The sequence below is a fragment of the Crinia signifera genome, chromosome 7 (genome assembly GCF_055691185.1).
Source record: "Crinia signifera chromosome 7, ASM5569118v1, whole genome shotgun sequence".
Taxonomy (NCBI): domain Eukaryota; kingdom Metazoa; phylum Chordata; class Amphibia; order Anura; family Myobatrachidae; genus Crinia; species Crinia signifera.
In genome coordinates, this window is record NC_139223.1 from 159,615,067 (window position 1) to 159,640,089 (window position 25,023).

Consider the following 25,023-nt stretch of genomic DNA (forward strand, 5'->3'; position numbering starts at 1 on the left):
TCGGTACTTATGTATTATCTGGGCTCCCATGTTAAATGCACCCCATTTTTTCATACCCCTACTATCCAACTACGCATGGAGTTGATTTTATATAGTGTGGCGAGCGCAGCGAGCCACCGTGCCCGAAGCGTGGCGAGCCCCGCAAGGGGACGCGGTCTCATAAGAAAAACGGGAGCCCAGATATTACATAAGTACCTAATAATCTCTGTACAGCGCTGCGGAATATGTGTGCGCTATATAATAACTGGTAATAATATTCTCTGTACAGCGCTGCGGAATATATGTGCGCTATATAATAACTGGTAATAATAGTCTCTGTACAGCGCTGCGGAATATGTGTGTGCTATATAAATAACTGGTAATAATATTCTCTGTACAGCGCTGTGGAATATGTATGCGCTATATAAATAACTGGTATAATAGTCTCTGTACAGCGCTGCGGAATATGTGTGCACTATATAATAACTGGTAATAATATTCTCTGTACAGCACTGTGGAATATGTGTGCGCTATATAAATAACTGGTAATAATAGTCTCTGTACAGCGCTGCGGAATATGTGTGCGCTATATAATAACTGGTAATAATAGTCTCTGTACAGCGCTGCGGAATATGTGTGCACTATATAATAACTGGTAATAATCTCTGTACAGCGCTGCGGAATATGTGTGCGCTATATAATAACTGGTAATAATAGTCTCTGTACAGCACTGTGGAATATGTGTGCGCTATATAAATAACTGGTAATAATACTCTCTGTACAGCGCTGCGGAATATGTGCGCGATATATAAATAACTGGTAATAATATTCTCTGTACATTGCTGTGGAATATGTGTGCGCTATATAAATAACTGGTAATAATAGTCTCTGTACAGCGCTGCGGAATATGTGTGCGCTATATAATAACTGGTAATAATAGTCTCTGTACAGCGCTGCGGAATATGTGTGCGCTATATAATAACTGGTAATAATATTCTCTGTACAGCGCTGCGGAATATGTGTGCGCTATATAAATAACTGGTAATAATAGTCTCTTTACAGCGCTGTGGAATATGTGTGCGCTATATAATAACTGGTAATAATATTCTCTGTACAGTGCTGTGGAATATGTGTGCGCTATATAAATAACTGGTAATAATAGTCTCTGTACAGTGCTGCGGACTATGTGTGCACTATATAATAACTGGTAATAATAATCTCTGTACAGCGCTGTGGAATATGTGTGCGCTATATAAATAACTGTTAATAATAATTTCTGTACAGCACTGCGGAATATGTGTGCGCTATATAATAACTGGTAATAATATACTCTGTACAGCGCTGCGGAATATGTGTGCGCTATATAATAACTGGTAATAATATTCTCTGTACAGTGCTGCGGACTATGTGTGCACTATATAATAACTGGTAATAATAATCTCTGTACAGCGCTGTGGAATATGTGTGCGCTATATAAATAACTGGTAATAGTCTCTGTACAGCGCTGCGGAATATGTGTGCGCTATATAAAGAACTGGTAATAGTCTCTGTACAGCGCTGCGGAATATGTGTGCGCTATATAAATAAATTAGGAAGAGACACATGATTTGGCTGCTCCCATCACAAACGCACACCGGCAGTATCATCCTGTGTCACATATCGCACCTCATAGAGCCACAATTCTCACTAATTAATTCTGGAAATCGATTAACGCCCTTTTCAGCAGCTATGTTGAAAATGATCATTTGCACTTTTCATTTAATCTGAAACGTTACATTAGCACCTCTCATGCACACACATGCACACGCACACACATGCACACACTGACACTCACCCGCACCTAAACGCACACAGTCACTCACCCACACACACACACACTCACCCACATCTAAACGCACACAGTCACTCACCCACACACATGCACACGCACACACAGACACTCACCCGCACCTAAAACGCACAGTCACTCACCCACATGCGAATGCACACACCTAAACGCACACAGACACCCACCCACATGCGCACGCACACAGACACCCACCCACATGCGCATACACACAGACACCCACCCACATGCGCACGCACACAGACACTCACCCACATGCGAATGCACACACTTAAACGCACACAGACACTCACCCACATGCACACGCACACACATACACACAGACACTCACCCACATTCAAAGACACTTACCCACATGCGAATGCACACACCTAAACGCACACAGACACTCACCCACATGCGCACGCACACAGACACTCACCCACATGCGCACGCACACAGACACTCACCCACATGCGCACGCACACAGACACTCACCTACATGCGCACACACACCTAAACGCACATGCACATACATGCACACGGACACACCCACATGTGAACGCACACAGACACACCCACATGTGCACGCACACACACACAAACACTCACCCACATGCACATGCACACAGACACACACATGAATAGGAACACACAACCGAGCAAAGCATGGAACGTGCACCTTTTACAGCAGATTACAAGGATCACAATGAGAGCACCGTATAATGACACGTCATCCTGAAGCCAAACAGTACGCTGCTAATAATCATATGTATTCCCCACTGCGGACCTTCTATCGGACCCTATAGGTACCCAGGCACCCCCCCCCAGGGACGCACCTCGCACAGTACATCGAAGCTATATGTGCCCAGGCACCCCCCAGGGACGCACCTCACACAGTACATGACAGCTATAGGTACCCAGGCATCCCCCCAGGGACGCACCTCACACAGTACATGACAGCTATAGGTACCCAGGTATCCCCCCAGGGACGCACCTCACACAGTACATCACAGCTATATGTGCCCAGGCAGCCCCCCAGGGACGCACCTCGCACAGTACATCACAGCTATATGTGCCCAGGAAGCCCCCCAGGGACGCACCTCGCACAGTACATCACAGCTAGGCAGCCCCCGGGACGCACCTCGCACAGTACATCACAGCTATATGTACCCAGGCAGCCCCTCCCCCCCCCCAGGGACGCATCTCACACAGTACATCACAGCTATAGGTACCCAGGCAGCCCCCCAGGGACGCACCTCGCACAGTACATCACAGCTATATGTACCCAGGCAGCCCCCGGGACGCACCTCCTACAGTACATCACAGCTATACGTACCCAGGCAGCCCCCCAGGGACGCACCTCACACAGTACATCACAGCTATATGTATCCAGACAGCCCCCCAGGGACCCACCTCGCACAGTACATCACAGCTATAGGTACCCAGGCAGCCCCCCCCCCAGGGACGCACCTCGCACAGTACATCACAGCTATATGTACCCAGGCAGCCCCCCAGGGACGCACCTCACACAGTACATCACAGCTATATGTTCCCAGGCAGCCCCCCAGGGACGCACCTCGCACAGTACATCACAGCTATAGGTACCCAGGCATCCCCCCAGGGACGCACCTCGCACAGTTCATCACAGCTATATGTGCCCAGGCAGCCCCCCAGGGACGCACCTCACACAGTACATCACAGCTATAGGTACCCAGGCATCCCCCCAGGGACGCACAGTACATCACAGCTATATGTGCCCAGGCAGCCCCCCAGGGACTCACCTCCTACAGTACATCACAGCTATAGGTACCCAGGCAGGACCCCCCCCCCCAGGGACGCACCTCGCACAGTACATCACAGCTATAGGTACCCAGGCAGGCCCCCAGGGACGCACCTCGCACAGTACATCACAGCTATATGTACCCAGGCATCTCCCCAGGGACGCACCTCGCACAGTACATCAAAGCTATATGTACCCAGGCAGCCCCCGGGACGCACCTCCTACAGTACATCACAGCTATATGTACCCAGGCATCTCCCCAGGGACACACCTCGCACAGTACATCATAGCTATATGTACCCAGGCAGCCCCTGGGACGCACCTCGCACAGTACATCACAGCTATACGTACCCAGGCAGCCCCCCAGGGACGCACCTCACACAGTACAATAGAGCTATATGTACCCAGGCAGCCCCCCAGGGAAGCACCTCACACAGTACAATAGAGCTATATGTACCCAGGCAGCCCTCCAGGGACGCACCTCACACAGTACATCACAGCTATATGTGCCCAGGCAGCCCCCCAGGGATGCACCTCACACAGTACATCACAGCTATATGTGCCCAGGCAAGCACCCCAGGGACGCTCCTCGCACAGTACATCACAGCTATATGTACCCAGGCATCTCCCCAGGGACGCACCTCGCACAGTACATCAAAGCTATATGTACCCAGGCAGCCCCCGGGACGCACCTCCTACAGTACATCACAGCTATATGTACCCAGGCATCTCCCCAGGGACACACCTCGCACAGTACATCACAGCTATATGTACCCAGGCAGCCCCTGGAACGCACCTCGCACAGTACATCACAGCTATACGTACCCAGGCAGCCCCCCAGGTATAGAGCTATATGTACCCAGGCAGCCCCCCAGGGACGCACCTCACACAGTACAATAGAGCTATATGTACCCAGGCAGCCCCCCAGGGACGCACCTCGCACAGTGCATCCCAGCTATATGTACCCAGGCAGCCCCCGGGACGCACCTCGCACAGTACATCACAGCTATATGTGCCCAGGCATCTCCCCAGGGACGCACCTCGCACAGAACATCAGAGCTATAGGTACCCAGGCAGCCCCCCCCAGGGACGCACCTCGCACAGTACATCACAGCTATATGTACCCAGGCAGCCCCCCAGGGACGCACCTCGCACAGTACATCAGAGCTATATGTACCCAGGCAGCCCCCTAGGGACGCACCTCGCACAGTACATCACAGCTATATGTGCCCAGGCATCTCCCCAGGGACGCACCTCGCACAGCACATCAGAGCTATATGTGCCCAGGCATCTCCCCAGGGACGCACCTCGCACAGCACATCAGAGCTATATGTAGTGATACAACGCATTGTGTTATGTCATGTGTATATCAACCAGACACGGCATAGATTTGGCCTTTCACGCCCCCCCCCCCCCCCCCCCTGCTACTTAGTAACCGTGGACCTTCTGCATTTTAGCAACATGTACAGATGCAAACTGGCATATATAGGTCAGGGCATCAATTATTTAGGATTTACGGATATTCTAACATGAGAACTCATTTACAGGAGACACAAAATTCCACCCCTTCCCTGCCAGAGATGTCCGGAAGGGCTGACGTGTTCCGTGTGGCCCATTGTGGGTAAGACCCTTTCTTACCGGTGGCGTTACACAGCGCTAAGTGTGCGAAATGGTTAAGTGAATGAGATGAGCGCGTTTGATACCCCTGGAGCATTTATAACGATGGGCTTATGTGATGACTTCATCTGTGTATTGGGAGAAGGCTCATTGCCTTATAGTGTTCCGTGTGTAGGGGGATCGAAGCTCTTGTACTGGGCCTGAAAGTCTCCCGCGTGCACAGGGGATCAATACGGATCAATACCGTAGTGCTGGGACCTGGGAAAGCTCATCCAGGGGGTTATACAAGGGCTGCGGCCTAATCTATGAGGTAATGACATCATCCGGCATATGCCAGGTAACCGAGGGATCGACACGGCAACAGTGACACACAACACGGCTCGTGCACACGGCAACAGTGACACACAACACGGCTCGTGCACACGGCAACAGTGACACACAACACGGCTAGTGCAGCCGGCAACAGTGACACACAACACGGCTAGTGCAGCCGGCAACAGTGACACACAACACGGCTAGTGCACATGGCAACAGTGACACACAACACGGCTAGTGCACACGGCAACAGTGACACACAACACGGCTAGTGCACACGGCAACAGTGACACAGAACACGGCTAGTGCACACGGCAACAGTGACACACAACACGGCTAGTGCACACGGCAACAGTGACACACAACACGGCTAGTGCACATGGCAACAGTGACACACAACACGGCTCGTGCACACGCAACAGTGACACACAACACAGCTCGTGCACACGGCAACAGTGACACACAACACGGCTCGTGCAGACGGCAACAGTGACACACAACACAGCTCGTGCACACGGCAACAGTGTCACACAACACGGCTCGTGCACACAGCAACAGTGACACACAACACGGCTCGTGCAAACGGCAACAGTGACACACAACACAGCTAGTGCACACGGCAACAGTGACACACAACATGGCTATTGCACACAGCACACAGGCATCAGGAACATGGTGGAATAAAGGCATCGGGAACATGGCGGAATACAGGCATCAGGAACATGACGGAATACAGGCATCGGGAACATGGCGGAATACAGGAATCAGGAATATGGCAGAATACAGGCATTGGGAATATGGCAAAATACAGGCATCAGGAACATGGCGGCATACAGGCATTGGGAATATGGCAGAATATAGGCATCGGGAATATGGCGGAATACAGGTATCGGGAACATAGCGAGATACAGGCATCGGGAATATGGCGGAACACATGGTTACTGGAATATGGTGGAATACAGACTCTGGGAATATGGCGGAACACATACTACTGGAATATGGTGGAATACAGGCTCTGGGAATATGGCAGAACACAGGCTCTGGGAATATGGTGGAATACATGCTCTGGGAATATGGCAGAACACAGGCTCTGGGAATATGGTGGAATACAGGCTACTGGAATATGGCAGAACACAGGCTCTGGGAATATGGCGGAATACAGGTATCGGGAACATAGTGAAATACAGGCATCGGGAATATGGCGGAACACAGGCTACTGGAATATGGCGGAACACAGGCTACTGGAATATGGCGGAACACAGGCGGAACACAGGCTACTGGAATATGGCGGAACACAGGCTACTGGAATATGGCGGAACACAGGCTACTGGAATATGGCGGAACACAGGCTCTGGGAATATGGTGGAATACAGGCTCTGGGAATATGGCGGAATACAGGCTACTGGAATATGGCAGAACACAGGCTCTGGGAATATGGTGGAATACAGGCTCTGGGAATATGGCAGAACACAGGCTCTGGGAATATGGTGGAATACAAACTCTGGGAATATGGCAGAACACAGGCTACTGGAATATGGCAGAACACAGGCTCTGGGAATATGGCGGAATACAGGCTCTGGGAATATGGTGGAATACAGGCTTTGGGAATATGGTGGAATACAGGCTCTGGGAATATGGTGGAATACAGGCTCTGGGAATATGGTGGAATACAGGCTCTGGGAATATGGTGGAACACAGGCCCCAGGAATATGGCAGAACACAGGCTCGGGGAATATGGTGGAATACAGGCTCTGGGAATATGGCGGAACACAGGCTACTGGAATATGGCAGAACACAGGCTCCGGGAATATAGGCTCTTACTTGCAATCATGTTTTTCAATCTCAAAGTGCGGGTTGAAGTTAAGCACGATCTTCTGGTTGGGTTCCGGTGCGCTGATGACCCACTCGCAGTTCTGGTGAGAAGGGTAGTCGTTCGGGTAACCCGGAGAGGTGATATAACCGGCATCTTTGGCATTCAGTCGCCCGCCACATGAACTTACTGCAAACACAAGAGGGAGAAATTCATAATGTCACAAATCCACACAACCAGCAGGTCAGCATCGCAGTGTGTGTCTGACACGTGCGCTACATTATGGCACACTGCATTACTCATTGGTGCAGCGATGTACAGTCGCTGACAGAGCACACTGCCGCACAGTGATATTATATCCCTCATATGTACAGCGTAATAATCCCTCCAACTAACTGGGATTTACTACAGTGACGCTAATGCTGTGTGTGGACTTACATATAATCACCCCAAATACCCCGACACCTGCGGCGCTTATGTGGTCACTATATGGAGGCTCCCCTGATGTGTATAACACATACAGCGCTATAGAATAGGTGTGTGATATATATATATATATATATCTCTTATATATTTAGCCAGATCTGTCACTCAACCCCTGTGGAGAACGTTCCTGTGTAGAACAGTTTCACTTTCATGTGTCTGACGTTCCACGCCCTTGACATCACCTCCCCCCGCCCAGCCAGGGCTACAGTACACGCCCACCATCCACCATTACTCCACAGCCACCATTACTCCTGCACATCTCTACCCTCTGCCAGGACCCCCCGCGACCCGACCCCCCCCCCCCTCCCGCGATTTGCGGGACCCCCCCGCGACCCCCCTCCCGTGATTCGCGGGACCCCGCGACCCCCCCCTCCCGCGATTTGCGGAACCCCCGTGACCCCCCCTCCCACCATTCGCGGGACCCCGCACCCCCCCTCCCGCGATTCGCGGGACCCCCGCATTCCACCCTCCCGCGAGTCTCGGGACCCCCGCGACCCCCCCTCCCGTGATTCGCGGGACCCCCGTGAACCCCCCCTCCCGCGATTCGCGGGACCCCCGCGACCACCCCGGTATCCGGACTATTGTTAGACAGCACTTACATCGACAGCCATTACATCGACACCATTAGTTCGACAGCTCAATAGGTCGACATGGTTTTAGGTCGACATACCATTAGGTCGACATGTCATTATGTCAACAGCTCATTAGGTCGACAGCTCATTAGGTCGACATGTTTTTAGGTCGACACTGCCATTAGGTCGACAGTGTCTATGTCGACAGTCAAAAGGTCGACATGGGTTTTTTCACTGTTTATTGAGCCGACATGTGCCGACAGGCGGTATTTCATGCCCTACTATCCACTAGGGCGTGGTGGGAGAATAAAATAGTGTGCCGAGCGCAGCGAGGCACCGTGCCCGAAGCATAGCGAGCAGCTGCGGTACACTTCAAACTGTGTCCATGTCGACTGTGTCGACATTTCGGACAAAAAACAGTGAAAAATCCCATGTCGACCTTTTGACTGTCGACATAGACTCTGTCGACCTAATGGCAGTGTCGACCTAAAAACATGTCGACCTAATGAGCTGTCGACATAATGACATGTCGACCTAATGGTATGTCGACCTAAAACCATGTCGACCTATTGAGCTGTCGAACTAATGGTGTCGATGTAATGGCTGTCGATGTAAGTGCTGTCTAATATCCATCCCAGACCCGACCACCCCCTCCCGCGATTCGCTGGACCTCCGCGACCACCCCCTCCCGCGAAACGCGGGACCCACGCGACCCTCCAGAAAATCGCGGGACCCGAGCGACCCCTCCCTCCCGCGAGCCCCCTCCCGCGATTCGCAGGACCCCTGCATCCTCCCCTCCCGCGATTCGCGGGACCCCTGCGACCCCCCCTCCCGGCATTAAAAGGGCCCCCCACGACCCCCCCTCCCGCGATTCACGGCACCCCCCCCCCTACTGTGATTTGCGACCCCCCTCCCGCAATTCGCGCCGCCCCCTCCCGCGATTCACGGAACCCCCCGTAGCGCCCCCCTCCCGCGATTTGCGGGCCCCCTCGGCACTTCTCGCGATTTGCGACCGCCCCCTAATTCACACATTCGGGGACCCCACCTCCCGCGATTCATGCCCCCCTCACGCAATTCACGGCACCCCCCCACACCCCCCTTCCTGCGATTCGCAACCCCCCAAGACCCCCCCTCCCGCGATTCACGAAACCCCCCGTAGCGCCCCCCTCCCGCGATTTGCGGGCCCCCTCAGCACCTCTCGCGATTTGCGACCGCCCCGTAATTCACACATTCGGGGACCCCCCCTTCCGCGATTCATGCCCCCCTCACGCAATTCACGGCACCCCCCATACCCCCCTTCCTGCGATTCGGAACCCCCCCACGACCCCCCCTCCCGCGATTCATGCCCCCTCCCGCGATTCACGGACCCCCGCACCACCCCCCTGCGCCCACCCTCCATTGATTCACGCCCCCCTCATGCAATTCACGGCAACCCCCCACACCCCCCCTCCTGCGATTCGCAGCCCCCCCACGACCCCCCCCTCCTGCGATTCATGACCCCTCCCGTGATTCACGGACCCCCGCACCACCCCCCCTTGACTCACGGCACCCCACGCGCCCCTCCCGCAATTCACGGACCTCCGCAACCCCCCCTCCCGCAATTCACTAACCCGACAACCCCCCTCCCGCAATTTGCAGACCCCCCTTCCCACGATTCAAGCCCCCCCGCGCCCCCGCCCACGATTTGCGGACCCCCCCCTCCCGCTAACCGCGGATCCCCACACACCACCCCCCCTCCCGCAATTTGCAGACCCCCCAGACCCCCTTCCGGCAATTCCACCCCCCAGCGGACCACCGTGGCCCCCGCTCCCGCATTTCACGTACCCCCGTGACAATGGGGGATCCTGTACCACCACAAGCAGGTACCGCCCCTAGGTGGGAAATCCGGCCCTGGCTGCCGCACTGCAGGTTTCCCCACTGCCCTCTGCACCAGCGCCACAACTTTTATCAATGTCTTGCCCACATACCACTATTATACAGCCTCCTGCTCTCATGCACGCTCACTCCCTCCCAGTGGGAGGAGACGCTCACCCACTGCCGGGAGCTGCATACTGTCCCCCACCCTCCTCCAGTTCTAGGGATGCCCATCGACCATCAATGATTTTCAAATAATCGATGGTTTATGGCCGATGTTGAATACTTTTGCCATCAATGTGGGAGGACACTGCCCTGCCTCCTGTTCTCCTGCCCCGTAACTTCCGCCAGTAGAGACCCGCTCACCCTGTGTTGCCCACATTCCCCTATCATGCTTTACCTCCCAGCCTCCTGCTCTCATGCACCCTAACTCCCACCCTGTCGGAGGAGACACTGACTCCTGTATTTCTGTGCTGCCACGCTGGACCCTCACCCACTGGCAGAAGCTGCACAGTGTCCACCACCCTCTTTAGTCCCCCGTATGCCCACACACCCCTATCACTACCCAGCTTCCTGCTCTCCTGAACCGTAACTTCCACCACTGGGTAATCGCTGACGCTGTGTTGCCCACATGCCCCTATCATGCCTCATATCCCAGCCTCCAGCTCTCATGCACCCTAACTCCCACCCAGTAGGAGGAGACACTGACTCAGGGCCACCGTCCGGTACTCCTGTGCTGCCACGCTGGACCATCACCCACTGCCAGAAGCTGCAATACAGGGCATCTTTCATACAATTCTAACCATATTTCTCACAATACAAATGTTCACAAATTAAGGGGCGTAGCCCCTTACGCCGGTGTGAAGAGCGCCCGTAGGGCGCGATGAATCACCTAGTATATATATATATATATAATCAGCGGCACTCAAATGGATTTCTCTTAGAAATATATTGGGTCACAAAACCAAAAACCAACGTTTCGGGGCTGGCACGCCCCTTTGCAACCCAATATATTTCTAAGAGAAATCCATTTGAGTGCCGCTGCTTGTTTTATATATATATATTTGCTCCTGATAGTGGCTATGGCTGCACAGTATATATACAAGAAAAAGAAAGAAAAACCCAGACTCTCCTCAGATGGATGTCATTTACCAACGGAAACAGATAAAGTATCAGACAACCAGCCAGATTACATGCTATATACTGTTTATAAAAAGCAATTAGCTAGTATTTCTAGTTTGACTTTACTATATACAGAAGTAGAGAACGCACCACAATGACATTATTATATTATATATAATGACCAGCTCTAACAGGATGGCGGGAAGCGATATTCTGCTGCTGGTAGGGTTAGGAGCCAACGCTGAATACATACACATAATACAGTATTACCCAGCTACTCGGGAAATGTTAATGCCTAACAATCCCAAGTATTTGGATCTCTGAGCGCCTGTAAAATCAATGACAGGATTGGAAGCGTCTCCGCAGAACTGTTTTACAAGCAGACAGATAATAAACTTTCCTGTGTCTCCAGAAGGTACAGAAACGACAGGTTATATTGTTTGGAGAGGTTCCTTCCTAGTGTTTAGCAGGGAAGATGGAGAGTGCGATCTAGCTGGCTGCACTTTCATTTCCTGCTGTATTCCACGCATATTAGGGATCAATGCCAGGCACGCGGAGGGCGTGGCCACTTCCAGACGTCGCCAAGGTTTACAAGGAAATTCCAAGGTTCCACTCTCCTACTTATACTGACTACAGAAGATGGGAATCCTTGGAAATAATAAAAGCCTCTTATCCGGATTCTCCAATGGTTTTTATTTTTAATTATTAAACCGTCACTCAGCGGCCTGGAAACCTCAAATACAGATGTATCGGAATGACGGCTAAGGACAGAAAGATGAATCCATTCGTACCTTTGTTACCATCATCTAGTAATCTGCCCCTCTGCAATACTTCAGTAATGGAGGAATGATTATCTACTTGGTCCTAATGTATCAAACGTAAAAAGCCCGGTTTTCATATGTATTATAGTGGGACTGCCGCATTGCCAACACAGGGTAACACCAGCTTTTTCTGGCGTTGCGCTATAGAAGCCTATGGGATTATTTTTGCATCCCCGCTAATAACATACACGTGTGCACAGGGCCACCTTCATTTGGGTGCTGCCAATACTTCAGTCTCAGGCCTACAGAGAGAAGGGGGTCCGGCCCGGAGAGAGAGAGGAGGAGCCAGAGTACAAAGCAGCCAGAAGAGCAGGAAATCTCATACAGGGGCTGGAGAGACAGATGGGGGCTGGCTGGGGCTAGAGATTCACCGCAGGACTGGAGAGACAGAGGGGGGCTGGCTGGGGCTAGAGAGTCACCGCAGTACTGAAGAGACAGACTGGGGCTAGAGAGTCACCGCAGTACTGAAGAGACAGACTGGGGCTGGCTGTGGCTAGAGAGTCACCCAGGAATGGAGAGACAGAGGGGGGCTGGCTGGGGCCAGAGAGTCACCGCAGGACTGGAGAGACAGAGGGGTGCTGGCTGGGGCCAGAGTCACAGCAGGACTGGAGAGACAGATGGGGCTGGCTGGGGCTAGAGAGTCACCGCAGGACTCAACCAGAATAAGGACCTATGTAAGGACTTAAGCTAAATAAGTCGGTGCCTGTTAGCACGTAGGTAGAGGGGTTATTGCTCACACATCCCCTGTAAAATGCGCAGTCTGGGCGAGCCAAGCACTCTCATCTGCTGTCAGATGCAGTTTCTGTAAGCGATAACGAGTGCTGCCGCTCGTTATATATATATAGCCCTGATTGACAACGTCTGCTTCATCCAACCATCCTGAAGAAATACAATTGAATGTGAACAAATGAAGCACAGCGGAACTTCCAGGTTAGCTTATGGGAGCTAATTACGCTGTTAGGATTGTGGACACAAGGTAGCCGCGGCGTTCTGACTGACTGGTGGATCCAGGGAGAGGGGCAACAGGCGTCTGGGGACCCAAAAATGGTCTGAGACAGAATTACAGGTATGAAACATAAACTGCTACATAGTAAAACTGGTAACGAAGCAGCGTGACACGTTAGTACATACAGCGCACAATTACAGGGCACATAAGTGGAGATGGATTAACATAAGGCGTCAACAGGATGTGAAATTGTGCTCAGCCGGACCCCATCCGGTCCTCCGTCGGTCCGTCCCCATCCGGTCCTCCGTCGGTCCGTCCCCATCCGGTCCTCCGTCGGTCCGTCCCCATCCGGTCCTCCGTCGGTCCGTCCCCATCCGGTCCTCCGCCGCAGTTAACCCATCTGCACCCTAGAATATGTTGGGACAGAATCCAGCATTGGAAGGATTGGGGACAATAGGCTGATGCCTGTGAGGGGCAGGCGATATTTGGGGAACTCTCACATGAAAGTATGATGTTGGCAGTCCGGGGCGTCCAGAATTACGGATAATAGCGGCTTCCTGCGAGCGCTACTTCTGTATTCTATTCTAAGTCATAAAGGGAACGTTAATGAGTCATTCCACTGGTGATCAGCAGTGTGCTGGGAGAGAACACACACACACCCATATACACTGTCATACATACATACATACATACATATACACTGTCATACATACATATACACTGTCATACATACATACATATACACTGTCATATATAATTGTTCTTGATAAAAGCGCTACGTGCGCTGAAACGTTGCACACACAAGCTGCCTTTGTGTTGTTATTCTATTTGTGACCGAGTGCCGCCATCACCGTGTACCTACATATGACCGCTGCAGTCCGCAGCGGGTCTCAGAGGAAGGCACCGGTCTAAGTATTCCCATATCGTGAGTGCCGGGGACCAGCCGCAAATATTATACACTGTCATACATATATACACATACGTATACACTGTCATACATATATACATATGCACTGTCATACATATATACACATAGGTATACACTGTCATATATACATACATACATATACACTGTCATACATATATACACATACATATACACTGTCATACATACATATACACTGTCATACATATATACACACATACATATACACTGTCATACATATATACAAACATACATATGCACTGTCATACATACATATATACATACATATACACTGTCATACATACATACATACATATACACTGTCATACATACACACTGTCATACATATATACATACATACATATACACTGTCATACATACATACATACATACATACATATACACTGTCATACATACATACATACATATATACTGTCATACATATATACATACATATACACTATCATACATATATACAAACATATACACTGTCATACATATATACAAACATATACACTGTCATACATATATACAAACATATACACTGTCATACATACATATACACTGTCATACATACATACATACATACATATTCACTGACATACATATACACTGTCATACATATACACTGTCATACATATATACATACATATACACTGTTATACATACATATACACTGTCATACATATATACATACATATACACTGTCATACATATATACATACATATACACTGTCATACATATATACATACATATACACTGTCATACAGATATACATACATACATATACACTGTCATACATACATATATACATACATACATACATACATACATACGTATATATACATACATATAAACTGTGACACGTGTACATAGATACAAACACACACACATTGTCATACATACACACACACACACACCCATATATATATATATATATATAGATAGATATAGATTTATATACACATAACCATATACACTGTGCCACATATATACAGACACACATGCATACAAAATACACACACACACACACACACACACATATATATATATACACACACATACATACAAAACACACATATACACAGACTATAAATCTATAAATATTTTCTTGACGTTACAAAGTTTAGAACTCAGATTACACGAGGGACATCAGAGGGAAAAACAACACCAAATAGTTCCTCTAACATCTGGTCTGGTTCCTATGGGAAGTTCTCCAGTGTCTGCCAAACATTCACAACACAATCTATTCACAGAAATAACTGTACAAAGTTACAGCACATCTAGGGAAACCTCACAGCAGTGTCCTGCCCGGGTGCACACATCGGCAAAGCACACACATCGGCAAAGTACACACATCGATCCATTTTCTGGGTGACTACGGTCCTGAATAATAATACTATCCGTGGTCTATATCCTGAATAATTATACTATCCGTGGTCCATATCCGGGGTGACTACAGTCCTGAATAATCATACTATCCGTGGTCCATATCCGGGGTGACTACGGTCCTGAATAATTATACTATGCGTGGTCCATATCCGTGGTGAAAACAGCCTGAATAATCATACTATTCGTGGTCCATATCCGGGGTGACTACGGTCCTGAATAATTATACTATCCGTGGTCCATATCCGGGGTGACTACATCCTGAATAATCATACTATCCGTGGTCCATATCCGGGGTGACTACATCCTGAATAATCATACTATCCGTGGTCCATATCCGGGGTGACTACGGTCCTGAATAATCATACTATCCGTGGTCCATATCCGGGGTGACTACGGTCCTGAATAATCATACTATCCGTGGTCCATATCCCGGGTGACTACATCCTGAATAATCATACTATCCGTGGTCCATATCCGGGGTGACTACGGTCCTGAATAATTATACTATCCGTGGTCCATATCCGGGGTGACTACATCCTGAATAATCATACTATCCGTGGTCCATATCCGGGGTGACTACATCCTGAATAATCATACTATCCGTGGTCCATATCCGGGGTGACTACGGTCCTGAATAATCATACTATCCGTGGTCCATATCCGGGGTGACTACGGTCCTGAATAATCATACTATCCGTGGTCCATATCCGGGGTGACTACGGTCCTGAATAATCATACTATCCGTGGTCCATATCCCGGGTGACTACATCCTGAATAATCATACTATCCGTGGTCCATATCCGGGGTGACTACGGTCCTGAATAATCATACTATCCGTGGTCCATATCCGGGGTGACTACATCCTGAATAATCATACTATCCGTGGTCCATATCCCGGGTGACTACATCCTGAATAATCATACTATCCGTGGTCCATATCCCGGGTGACTATGGTCCTGAATAATCATTTTATCCGCCCTCCTTAGACCACGCTTGGTGCATATCTCTGGAATATATTGTCTGACCAATGCATTCCACCCAACATCTGGGGCATGGGAAGAGGGACACTCGCGTGGCGGAGTTAAAAGGGTCCGGAAGGGGGTGTGGCCTTTGGAAAGAGGGTGTGGCCTCTCAGAATGATGCTTCCGAAGGCCATGCCCCCATTTTCTGCCCCTTGGCAGCGCTGAATAGACGCTATGCGCATGAGCAGAGTGCCTATTCCCTTCAGGCTGGGGGGACTCCCAACTGCACCCCCTGCCGCGCTGTGCCCCGGGAACGTCCCCAAAAAACAGACATTCCCGCAGAAAGAGGGACATTTGGGAGGTATGCCAATGAATTGTTCCACCTGTGGTTTCTGAGGGTAAACAAATTGTAGAATCAGCAACTTAGTCAAAGTTGAGAGACTATCTGTGTCTGTTAGTCATGCCTCTTGCCTCATGCCTCGTCACCTGTCCTATGCCGCCCTAGCATTATAAGGCCATTCGGAGACACTCAGCATAATATTGTCTTGTTATCTAAACCGCCCATTCCGATAAGCAGTGCGCGGCCTGTGGTCCCGGGATGAATTGTGTTATTGTTGTGTCCGATAAGTACAGTATGTGGTTGTGTTCCAGGCCCCTGATAACAGGCTGATGTCCTGCACATGATACAGCAGCTGCTGCTCATTTCCACAAAAGATTTTAACTCCTTTAGTGGCCAAAAACAGTTGTGTTCTCCCGCCCATATACTACATGGAAACACGGGAGACCGGCACAGACACCCTTACATAGTTACATGGTTAGTAAGGTTGAATAAAGACGTGTATGTGGACGATGGCAATTATGACATCATTCCGATATCGCTATCGCTGCCTTCCTCTCGCCTCACGGAGAGCTCAGTCTTGTTTCTTATTAGACCCCGAACTTGCGTTTCCTGAACCAGAATCCATTTGGCGCTATCACATATCTCATACAACTATGTAAACAACGTCCAGTATAAATGGCCCCCACGGCGCTGTATACAGATGGGGCCGGGTGATACCAGGAATGCGTCTGCCGATCTCATAACATTACCACACACATGTTTAGGTTGGGGGACTCTGCTCTTCCCTCCACGCTGCGGGGACTGGGTGGATAGATGATCCCCAACATGCCAGACATAACGCCGTACTATCATGTCTCATCTCCAGGAGATTGGACGCTGACAGCTGATACATGGCAGATGCTGCTCCCGGCTTGGAGGATTCTGGGATTTCGTTTTTACATATTATCTGTATTTACTATTATCTCCTACCATCTATCTAAGAGTACTCTCTGCTAAGTCTCACAGGGGGAGGACACATCCGCGATACAGTACCTCACGCCACTTATCGGTACATTAATTATGGCAGTATGTATTCAGAAATGTAATTATAATCACAAAGGGCAGCTCCCCCATCCTGCGCGATAGAAGGACTGACGTACAAGCTGGGAAGGGACACTCTCAGGGGGAATTGCGCAAAGAAGACCGTAGGCTTCTATTATGTAACACCATCTTTAAAGATGGCATTAGCCACTATCACGGAGCTCAGTACTCAAGGGAAATGCCACAAAATTCACCGCACCCTATATGGCTATCGCCGTCATGTGCTCGGACAAGGCCCGAACTGCCACATGCTAGGACAAGGCCCAGACAGCCACGTGCTAGGACAAAAAAGAAGATTGTGCCAGCGCTGTTGATAGCGCACCACACACCAATTATACGTGCTAGGACAAAGCCCGGTCCCCTGCGTGCTCGGACAAAGCCGGTCCGCCGTGTGCTAGGACAAGGACCGGCCCGCCGTGTGCTAGAACAAGGACCGGCCCGCCGTGTGCTAGGACAAGGCCCGGTCCGCCGTGTGCTAGGACAAGGCCCGGTCCGCCGTGTGCTAGGACAAGGCCCGGCCCGCCGTGTGCTCGGACAAGGTACAGCCTTTTGCTAGGACAAAGCCCGGGCCGCCATGTGCTAGGACAAGGCCGGTCCGCCGTGTGCTAGGACAAGGCCCGGTCCACCGTGTGCTCAGACAAAGCCCCGACCGCCGTGTGCTCGGACAAAGCCCAAACCGCCGTGTGCTAGGACAAGGCCTGGTACGCCGTGTGCTAGGACAAGGCCCGGCCCGCCATACACTACCTTCAATTTACCCTGATTTCACACCCCTTGAAGGCCCCACTCGTGCATCATCTGCGGATAATAGGGTCAACCTGAATGACATGAAGGCATGAATATAGCTGCCGCAGGACAAGTTTGTGTGTGCTCACTACGGATCCTGCGAAAAGAATCAAAGCCTGAATGACCCCCAATACACCAGAGTAAATAATAAGCATGACTACAAAATCACAATTCAACGAAAATCGATTCTCAATACAATTTTGGAACATCACGTAGTTTACATGTAATGTTTACACGCTACTGACACGGAACGCTGGCCACACAGTGACAGGGATGTGTCCCCGCAGTATTGCTCCGGCCCAGATGACATTCTACAGAGAAATATTAAACATTTATGTCCCTAATAGGTTAGGACTTGGAGAGATGTCATCTCCCCTGAAGCCACCTTGTTCTGCTTCCATTGTTGTGGATGTAATTGCATGTCACAGTAACTGAATAATTGGAGCACAAAGATAATTACACTTGATGCACTTTTAATTCATTTGCAGCTTTCTTCCTCGCAGCCTGTGTGCGGCGTGACTCTGCGGCACATTATGTGGGAGATGACATTGGACAGGCGGCGAGAGGCCTTCAGTTGGTGACATGATAATTTACCCCCCTACGCCGAGATCTGCCCCATCATTTCCTAGCACTTTGTTCATACAATATTAACATTGTTGGAAATGAGATAGAGATTCAGAAGTTGCGGAATGAGGCGTAAATGGAAAAGCAGCACGAATGCTTCATACGTAGGTGGCGGGTGTCACATGGTTCCTCCCTTATAAAGCAGCTTCAGTAGTCCTGCATTCATAGATACAGCGTATGTGGTATGTGACAGGCTGCAGCAAAAATATGGCAGAGTGCAGTGAAGAAGGAAGGGAAATGCACAGCACATAACACATAGGATACACAGGAAACAGATGCTAAAGTATACGTCTCCCTCCATTAATGTGTATGGAATTTATACCAGACACAAGTGCCAACGACTGGCTCAGGTCTCCTCAAGCTTATATGTGGCATAAAAGAAGTATATTCTGCCTATGGTATATTAGCACACAGCAAAGGAACGCTGTAACGGGTAAATTTACTAAGAAGGGAATTCTATAGAACATTGACCGTTGCCCATAGCAACCAATCAGGTTACTTCTTTTTTATTTAGCACCTTCTAGAAAATAATACATAGGCTCTAATTGTTTGCTCTGTGCAACATCCATCTTCAATAGTAAATTTCACCGGAATACATCTATAACCAGAGTACTGCATTTTTTCAGAATATATCTATAACTAGATCACAGTGTTTCTCTGGAATACAGGTGTAACTAGAGTGCCATGTTTCTCCGGAATACAGCTGTAACTAGAGTGCCGCGTTTCGCCAGAATATAGCTATATCTAGAGTGCCGAGTTTCTCTGGAATACAGCTGTAACTAGAGTGCTGCATTTCAATGGAATGCAACTGTAATAAGAGTGTTGCGTTTCTCTGGAATACAGCTATAAACAGATTGCCACGTTTTTGAAGAATATTAAACTAGAGTACTGCATTTCTCCATATATCTATAACTAGATTGCAGCGTTTCTCTGGAATACAGCTATAACTTGAGTGTCACATTTCTCTAGAATACAGCTGTAACTAGTGTCGCATTTCTCTGGAATACAGCTGTAACTAGTGTCACGTTTCTCTGGAATACAGCTATAACTAGAGTGTCGCATTTCTCTGGAATACAGCTGTAACTAGAGTGCTGCATTTCACCATAATACAGCTATAAATATTGTGCCGCGTTTCTCCGAATACAGCTGTAACTAGAGTGCTGCATTTCACCATAATACAGCTGTAACGAGTGCTGCGTTTCTCTGGAATACAGCTATGACTAGAGCGCCCAGTTTCTCTGGAATAGAGTGTTGCATTTCTCTGGAATACAGCTATAACTAGAGTGCTGCTATAACACTAGAGTGCCGGGTTTGCGCGGATCCAGTGACAGGAGAAGCCGCAGAAAATGGCTTTACAAAAAAAAGTTCTCTTAATATTTGTGAAAGTCAAGCTGTGATGATATCACATGTCTCAACCTTCTCCCGCCTGCCCAGGTCTCTGCAATCTCAGATCAATGGGAGATGTATCAAATCTTGGAGAGAGATAAAGTAGCCACCATTCAGCTCCTAACTGTCACGTTACAGTGTTTGAAAAATGAAAGTTGGGAGCTGGTTGGTACTTTATCTCATCAAATGAATTCTTCTGCATCTCTAAGTACATTTATCTCTCTCTGATTTATCTCTCTCCTAAGGAGTGAGCATGCATGTAGGTGGTGAGGGTGCACGAATAGAGCATGGGCAGATGCAGAGTGTCCTATTGTCTCGCCTCCATGCTTTAAGTTTTGTAACCCTGTTCAGCTGCCGCGCGTGCCGTGTGGGGCTCAGTTGTGACATTAATTATTCAGACGCTTCTGTCTCTCACTAACAGCTTCTCCATCCCAGTATCTATATTTCAGATGTGTCTGCCGATGCGTCCCTTCCATGGGCGCCGCGCAGCTGTTACACTGTGACATGTGATTCCCTATTACGCCACATATGCGCAGCTGTTACACTGTGACGGGTGATTCACTATTACGCCACATACGCGCAGCTGTTACACTGCGGCGTGTGATTCACTATTACGCAGCATATGCGCAGCTGTTACACTGACGTGTGATTCACTATTACACCACATATGCGCAGCTGTTACACTGTGACGTGTGATTCCCTATTACGCCACATATGTGCAGCTGTTACACTGTGGCGTGTGATTCCCTATTACGCCACATATGTGCAGCTGTTACACTGTGGCGTGTGATTCCCTATTACGCCACATATGTGCAGCTGTTACACTGTGGCGTGTGATTCCCTATTACGCCACATATGTGCAGCTGTTACACTGTGGCGTGTGATTCCCTATTACGCCACATATGTGCAGCTGTTACACTGCGGCGTGTGATTCCCTATTACGCCACATATGTGCAGCTGTTACACTGTGGCGTGTGATTCACTATTACGCCACATATGTGCAGCTGTTACACTGCGACGTGTGATTCCCTATTACACCACATATGTGCAGCTGTTACACTGCGACGTGTGATTCCCTATTACGCCACATATGCGCAGCTGTTACACTGCGACGTGTGATTCCCTATTACGCCACATACACACTGGGCAGCTTATAACACTTATTTGGCCTTTGCGGTCGATATCTCTCACAATATCCTATTGTGTGTGTGGCTGTAAGAGGACCCTATGCGGACATAAGCAGTGACCTGCGGCCCAAGTGTGGCACTTCTGCACAGATGAGTATCAGACCACGTATGCTGGTAAAGCTGGCACGTGGCTGAGTGCTTTGCCGCATTACTTAAGTGGTGCTGAATCTACAACACATTACTGCCAGCCAGCCGCTCTAATGACTGAGTGCTGAGGGAATGGTCCTGCAAATGAGTAAGGTGGGTTTTCTTATTCCCCACAGAAGAGAACGTCTTTCACACTCATTATCCGCTAATTAGAAATCCTCCGCAGCCCGTAATGCCGCAACACTTCTGATACTCCTTATATTGACACAGAAGAGAAAAGAAAGTTTTTACATTAAAACAAAGTACAAAACTTTAGAAATTGTTATTCTGAATTCAGCGCGGAATAATCCTTTTTGGAATAATTCTTCCCCCTTCGTCTCTGAGTTGTTTCATCGTCCAGACGCGCCAAGTCAGAGCGCAGTAATGCCAGCGTCTGCTCCTCTCCATGAATGTTTCATTCCCCGGGAGAGTCTCGGAGGAGCGGAGGAAAAGGCACGAATAGATTTCTTGAAGTCATTGTTGGGGATGGTGACGTCCCCTGGGTGGCTACTTATTACTGTAACATCAGGCCCTGTCTGACCGCCGGCAACCGCCCTGACATAAGGCAGCCAATCACCACCTCCAGCAGACCACTAATCCCAATAATGCACCATCCCCAAAAACTATATGTAACTAGAGCATCGCTAGTGTCTGGGCTTCTGGGGACATGGTCAGGTCTGCCGGCTGCATATGATGCGTCTCTGGTGATTGGTTATTGGGTAAATACAGAAGATGCAGCCCATTGCCGTGTGCACCAACGCACCATGTGCTACTTATACACTGTCCCATCATTCCAGCCGGACTGTCCCCACGCCCCCCCGGTGCACCCCCGCACCATGTGCTACTTATACACTGTCCCGTCATTATGGCCAGACTGTCCCCACGCCCCCCGGTGCACCCCCGCACCATGTGCTACTTACACACTGTCCCGTCATTATGGCCGGACTGTCCCCACGCCCCCCCGGTGCACCCCCGCACCATGTGCTACTTTCACACTGTCCTGTCATTATGGCTGGACTGTCCCCACGCCCCCCCGGTGCACCCCCGCACCATGTGCTACTTATACACTGTCCCGTCATTATAGCCGGACTGTCCCCACGCCCCCCCCTCCGGTGCCCTGTGCACCCCCCCCTCCGGTGCCCTGTGCACCCCCCCACCATGTGCTACTTATACACTGTCCCATCATTATGGCCGGACTGTCCCCACGCCCCCCCGGTGCACCCCCGCACCATGTGCTACTTATACACTGTCCCGTCATTATAGCCGGACTGTCCCCACGCCCCCGGTGCACCCCCACACCATGTGCTACTTATACACTGCCCCCCCCAGCTCCCTCCTCAGACCGTTGATGATACTACCAGGCCATAGGCAGCTGTTTGTACAGGAGACAGTAACTAGAGCTGGGAAGCATCTTCTGGATGATATAGAAACACTGCGGCCACAAGTTAAATCAATGTGTTTACCAAACATTGCAGCAGGACGTGTAGAGGGGCTTATTAGGTAGTGACGCGGCCGCTGGGCATGTCGGGGTTAAAGAAGTGTTTGTCCTTAACAGCAAAGCTTACAATCTGCTTCCTCTCATGTCAGCTGCTGCAGCCCATCAGTGGCTCCTCCTGTGTGGCCCGGGCTGGTCACAGCGCAGCTGTTCCTTACAAACCACAACAGTGCCGGGGGTTTACCTCTCTCCACATGTTCTCTATCTCCACTTTACCTCTCTCTGAGCTTTGGACCCCTCTGAGATCTATATACTAATGTGTGGTATATACAGTAAGACTGACAGGGTCTAGGTAGACCCCTCAAGGTTGTCACAGGCAAAAGGTCGACGTGGAGGAGTCAACTAATGAAAAGGTTTTTCATGTTTTTTTGGGTATCAACTTGTATATTTCATGACATAAACCCCAGGTATAGTACGGCTACATTGCAGGTGGGGCAGATGTAACATGTGCAAAGAGACCTGGGTCACACAATGTGCACTGCAGGTGGGGCAGATGTAACAGGTGCAGAGAGACCTGGGTCACACCATGTGCACTGCAGATGGGGCAGATGTAACAGGTGCAGAGAGACCTGGGTCACACAATGTGCACTGCAGGTGGGGCAGATGTAACCTGTGCAGAGAAACCTGGGTCACACAATGTGCACTGCAGGTGGGGCAGATGTAACCTGTGCAGGGAGACCTGGGTCACACAATGTGCACTGCAGGTGGGGCAGATGTAACCTGTGCAGAGAGACCTGGGTCACACAATGTGCACTGCAGGTTGGGCAGATGCAACCTGTGCAGAGAGACCTGGGTCACACAATGTGCACTGCAGGTTGGGCAGATGTAACCTGTGCAGAGAGACCTGGGTCACACCATGTGCACTGCAGTTGGGGCAGATGTAACATGTGCAGAGAGACCTGGGTCACAATATGTGCACTGCAGGTTGGGCAGATGTAACCTGTGCAGAGAGACCTGGGTCACACAATGTGCACTGCAGGTGGGGCAGATGTAACCTGTGCAGAGAGACCTGGGTCACACAATGTGCACTGCAGGTTGGGCAGATGTAACCTGTGCAGAGAGACCTGGGTCACACAATGTGCACTGCAGGTGGGGCAGATGTAACATGTGCAGAGAGACCTGGGTCACACAATGTGCACTGCAGGTGGGGCAGATGTAACATGTGCAGAGAGACCTGGGTCACACAATGTGCACTGCAGGTTCGGCAGATGTAACCTGTGCAGAGAGACCTGGGTCACACAATATGCACTGCAGGTGGGCCAGATATAAAAGGTGCATTTGGGTGAGTTATTTTGTTTCTGTGCAGAGTAGAGATCAGTTTGAAGTACAAACCCCACCCAAATCTAACTCTCTGCACATGTTACATCTGCCCCACCTGCAGTGCAGCATGGTTTTGTCCATTAAAGGAGTTTGCTTTTGCACACCAAGCAGAATCGCCCCTTAATGTGTTCTAGCATTCAAAGATTTTTTTCTTTTTTAAGCTCTTTGTGAAGCAATATAGGTGCATACACTACTACTGTATATTCTGCAGGCGGCGATGCTAGCCTCAGTGCTACTGTGCCGGCCAATCTTGAGTACAGGTCCAGTGTGCA

At 49.9% G+C, this 25,023-nt stretch overlaps 1 protein-coding gene across 2 annotated transcripts in view; it reads right to left on the reverse strand.

Annotated features, from left to right (window-relative positions):
* Nucleotides 1-25,023, reverse strand: part of NRP2 (neuropilin 2) — a 145,029-nt gene that overhangs the window by 100,636 nt on the left and 19,370 nt on the right. For both annotated transcript variants that reach the window (XM_083154117.1, XM_083154118.1), the window contains exon 2: nt 7,341-7,518. In XM_083154117.1, coding sequence (XP_083010243.1) covers nt 7,341-7,518 — 178 coding nt within the window. The remainder of the gene's footprint in view (nt 1-7,340; nt 7,519-25,023) is intronic.